Genomic DNA, 4,495 nt, shown 5'->3' on the forward strand with positions numbered 1-4,495 from the left:
AAGGGGGTTGGGGGTCCGGGGGGAGCGGGGCGGAGCAGCCCGGGGCGGCGGCGGCCCTGGAACTGACCAGGGTCCTAATGCGGCGTCGGAGCCGGGAACCGGGAGCAGGGAACCGGGAGAGACCGGAGATGAGCGGGTCCGGCTGGCAGAGGACATCCCGCCCTGCCCGGACACCTCCCACCAGCCCCAGGTTGCTCCAAGCCCCCATCCAACCTGCCCTTCGACACCGCCAGGGATGGGGCAGCCACAGCTCCCCTGTTCCAATTTTGCGACGCATCCACTAAATTGCTTTAAATTTAAACAACAAAACCCCACAACCAGCCAACCAACCGCCACCAACAACAAAAAAAACCAAACCAAAAGAACAAAACCAAAACAAAAAATAAAAGCAAAACAAAACAACAGAAAAACCCCGACACTGAACAAGTTCTTGCTGCCGTCAGAGAAGTAACAGTTTTGTCCCAGTGCAAACAAGGAAAGCCATCATCTGTCCTGGAATAACACTAATTTTTTAAAGAATATATTTAACTGCTAGTTCCACAGCTACAGAAGCCCACACCCATTTTCCCCCATCCCTCAGTGACCAGTTTTCTAAAAGAGATGCCCTGAAATAAAACACTGAAATCATTTCCTGGGTGATCATGTATGAAAGAGGTAAAAGCAGGAGAGGGGAGCAAGGGTCTGAGGTCAGCCAGGCACACTGTGTAACAGCTCAAAAATCACTGCTTTCTTCCAAATCAAGTGATTCAGGGTCTGTTGCCACGGAATGGCCTTATCAGAGAAATGCAACAAGTAGTGGGTTTGCTGAGATACGTTTTGCTCTGTCAAGCTCGTGGGCCAGGATAAGGCAGTAGCAATATTCAAGACAGCAGAATAAATGGCACTTTCTATCTAGAAGGGCTGTTTGGGCTTTAAGGACTGAGACCAAAGGAAAAAAAAAAACTATTTATAAAAAAAAAAAATATGTTTTTTTTCTATGTGTGCATGAAAAAGATCATTCACATACGGCCTCCCAAGAGAGTGATTTTGGCACTGGGTTTCATCATTTTTTTTTGGTCAATTGCTAAAACTGGAGGAAAGGATAAATACTTCACGCATCGAAATAAATAAATGACTTCGTGTAAGTCGAGCAGCCCGAAACGTTACGAGCAGTAGTAATTCTTTTTTTTTTTTTAAATGCTGACACATACTGTGAACTCATAATGAAAAATGCGTCCTTCAGAAAAATCCCCGATCGAGATCCAAGAATAAACAAGAGCATGACGTGTCATGGACTCCCTTGCAAATTCAATAAGCCTCTGAAGAGGAGCTACTCGCCTCATCAAGGCATGCAAGGCAAAGAAACACCAAAAAGCAACCCTCCCCAAACAACAGGAGTTGTACTTCCTCCATCCTAAGCAGGCACGCAGTACTTTTCCTACTTCAAGTGCAGACAGAATACTAATCATGACAGCACTAGGATGTCGTGATCTAATCATGACAGTATTGGTGTTTCACAAGCCATGTATTATGTGTGTTTTTTTGTCAATAAACTGACTCAGCATTTAAAACTCCCAACCAGATGAAGCCGCAGCTCCCCGCAAAGTCAACAATGGAGACAGCTCACATCTGAAACCCACTGGCAAACACACATGCATCCCCCCCCCTCAAGTCTTACCTCATCCTCCTGCAAGTGAAAAACCCCCCCCACCCTATCAAGTTGTCAGGAGACCCGTGGTTTTCCATGAGGTCAAAACCAGAGTCTGGCTCCCTTGCTGACCCCACAAAGGCTGATGTGCAAGAGCAACGTGCACCAAGTCCTGCCCTTCTTTCCCACCCCTGAACAAAACAAAACTGGGAAGGCAGACAGAAGAAAAAAGAATGTTTCAAATCAGAGGTTGCTAGAATGCAAGCAGATGATGCCATTTGCAACTATTTCACCCTGCAGACAGGCAGGGAGTGACCTGTCTGTACGTTCACAGGACCAGAGCCTTGAGAGAAGGTGGGGGGGAAAAAAGGATCAGATCAGCCCTTTCTTTGAGAGCTACCTAAGAAATAGCCAGGGTTCAAAAGTTCCTATTCCTCCTTATGGAAGGTGCTATTCAGTGCAAATAAAAGACCAGGGGGAACTCTGGAGAACAAAAGGAGGATGTCCTATATTCAGACTCCCACTAGCAGGGAGCTGCTCGAGTCGCATTTTACAAGAAAGAACCGGGAATCTTTCAGTGACTCCTGTTCCCCCCCCTCCCCACCCCTCACACAGAGATGGCAGCAATCCTCCTGCCCTGATTTACTGACCTGAGCTACAGCGTAAGGAAATGACACCCCAGTGTTTCCATAGACAGTGCTGGGAATTTTGAAAGCTCTTCGGACATCTCCTGCCACGGCAGCAGAGCTCGAAGAGGAGCAGAGTGAGCAAGCAGCCCGAGCAGCCAATCTGTCACCAGCCAGCTGCTGAGGATCTGCCCGAGCTCTCCTGCTGCAAGCTCATCCCTCAGCCAAAAAACCCTTCCCTATCACCCAGCAGAGTCACAGCTTTACCTCCCTCCCCACCCAAGCCAGACCCATCTAACGACGCAGTAACACAAAACAAGGTTTAGCACTTATTTTCTAGAGTGTTTCCTTTCTCTGCCAATGTTCTGCAGGGCAGGGCAGGGCAGACAGAGAGAGAAGTGTGATCTTACAGGAGAATTTAGCTTTAACCTCTTACCAAACCTACTAGGCACTGTATCAGACACTGCCAAGCTAAATTGCACGGTGCCAATACCCTGCAGCTGGGGGTCCGGCCCCGTTTCAGTAGGTAGGATTAAACAAGTACCTACTTTGGAAGGAAACATTTGATAGGCACGGATGAGTGTACCTCTGCTTTTCAGCTCTGTGGTCAGTGTGTTTAGCCAAAGCAGAAGCACAGGTAATAGCTGCTATACCACAAGTCTCAGCACAAGGAGAAATGAAGGGTTGTCCCTTGGGTCATTACCCGGTCGAACATCACACCTAGCTATAATAGCTACTCTATATGAAGGAGTAAACACAAAACCAAATTGCTCATCCGGGCTCATTTCTTTCCAGCCCTTCTGAAACAACAACAAAGAATGTACCCACTCCAGGGACAAGGATAGGACCGACTCGCATGGCTAGCTAGCAGTGAAGATACTGTCCCAGATAAACAAAAGTTCATTTAAACCACGGCCACCCTTCTGTCAAGCTAGCTACTGCTCTGCCATCACTTCCTTAACCAATATGCTGGAGTTTTTTAAGAATTTAGGAAGTCAGGAACACAGCAAGCTTACGAAAAGAATAAAGCAATTTCATAACCAAAGGGAAAACAAAAAGAAATAATTAAACACATTTCCAGGAATTTGTTTTTTTTGTTGTTTTTTGTTGTTTTTTTTTTCCCCTCTCTACTTTTTTTAAAGCTATTTATTGGACAACCGAGGCACTTTAATCTCTGAGCCAGAGGCAATGAATGGTCCTGGCAAACAGCAGACTAGAAATTGGCACAGAGAACTACCCCACAGTTTAAATATGCTTATTCAGATGCTGCTCAAATTGTGTGAAAATTTAACTGTTTGCGAATTGGTACAGCCCCAGTTCCAGGGACTGGCTGGCTGTGATCTCCAGTGAAAATACCACACGACAGGTGACCAGCACACAGTTTCTTAAAAGACTTAGCAGGGTCCCATCTTCAAAGGCAGCACTTGGTGGTGGTGGTGGGGTGTGTGTGTGTGTGTGTTAAAAAGAATGGAAACCAGGGTGAGCACACACTTTCCAAAGCACTGTGATTTGGCCTGTCTGACTCCAACCTTCCCCAGAGCGTTGCCGCTTACCTCTTTGCAGTTAGATGCGTATTTGAAAGTCAAGTTCCTTGGCAAGGAAGCCTCTGCCTGAGTTAGGGTGCTTCCATCAGCACTGGGATCCAACGGGTGATCGTTTACAATGTACGTGCACTTCTCTTCAAAATCAGCTTCTGTCCACAGAGTCATGTCAGCATCCTCCATGTCCATTTTCATCGTCCACTCTCTCCCTTTCACCAGATCCTCGAAACTCACAGCGTCCGAGCTACACCGTGTAGCAGCCTGGAAAATAAGAAAACAGCCTTTAATCCTCATTGTCCTTCAGTGTTGTGGTTTCCGTTGAGACAGCGTGACTAATACAGCAGTCTGTGACACTTTGAAAGCGTATGCAGGAATACTTGGTACAGTTGAGTAATAGCCAAGAAAGCAGTGCAAACGAAGCTGCTCCGACTGAAGCAGAGCCTTAAAAAACACCAGCCTCGGTGGTAATGAGGGAGGGAGCAAAAACAAAGAGGGGGGGAAAAAAAACCAAACACCTGGGGTGACAACCCCTTTACCTTTTTCAGACCCTCTCCCTATTGCCTGAGAGGGAGGAAAATAAAACATTCCATGCTGAGGAAAACGTGGGGTCGTGGCCGCCAGACCACTTGAAGTCGCCTGTGGAAAAGCTGCCTCAGGGAAAAAAAAAAAAGTGTCACAAACAAGGAGAGGAAGAGGAAAGG

General features: G+C 46.9%; 1 protein-coding gene across 1 annotated transcript in view; it reads right to left on the minus strand.

Moving 5' to 3' along the window:
* Positions 1-4,049, minus strand: part of PRDM1 (PR domain containing 1, with ZNF domain) — a 22,311-nt gene extending 18,262 nt beyond the window's left edge. The window contains exon 1 of the mRNA XM_010003865.1: positions 3,807-4,049. Within this exon, the coding sequence (XP_010002167.1) occupies positions 3,807-3,989 (183 nt within the window). The 5' untranslated portion in view covers positions 3,990-4,049. The remainder of the gene's footprint in view (positions 1-3,806) is intronic.
* Between the last annotated feature and the right edge of the window lie 446 nt (positions 4,050-4,495).

Source organism: Chaetura pelagica, unplaced genomic scaffold (assembly GCF_000747805.2).
Source record: "Chaetura pelagica isolate M959 unplaced genomic scaffold, ChaPel_1.0 scaffold128, whole genome shotgun sequence".
Lineage (NCBI taxonomy): Eukaryota > Metazoa > Chordata > Aves > Apodiformes > Apodidae > Chaetura > Chaetura pelagica.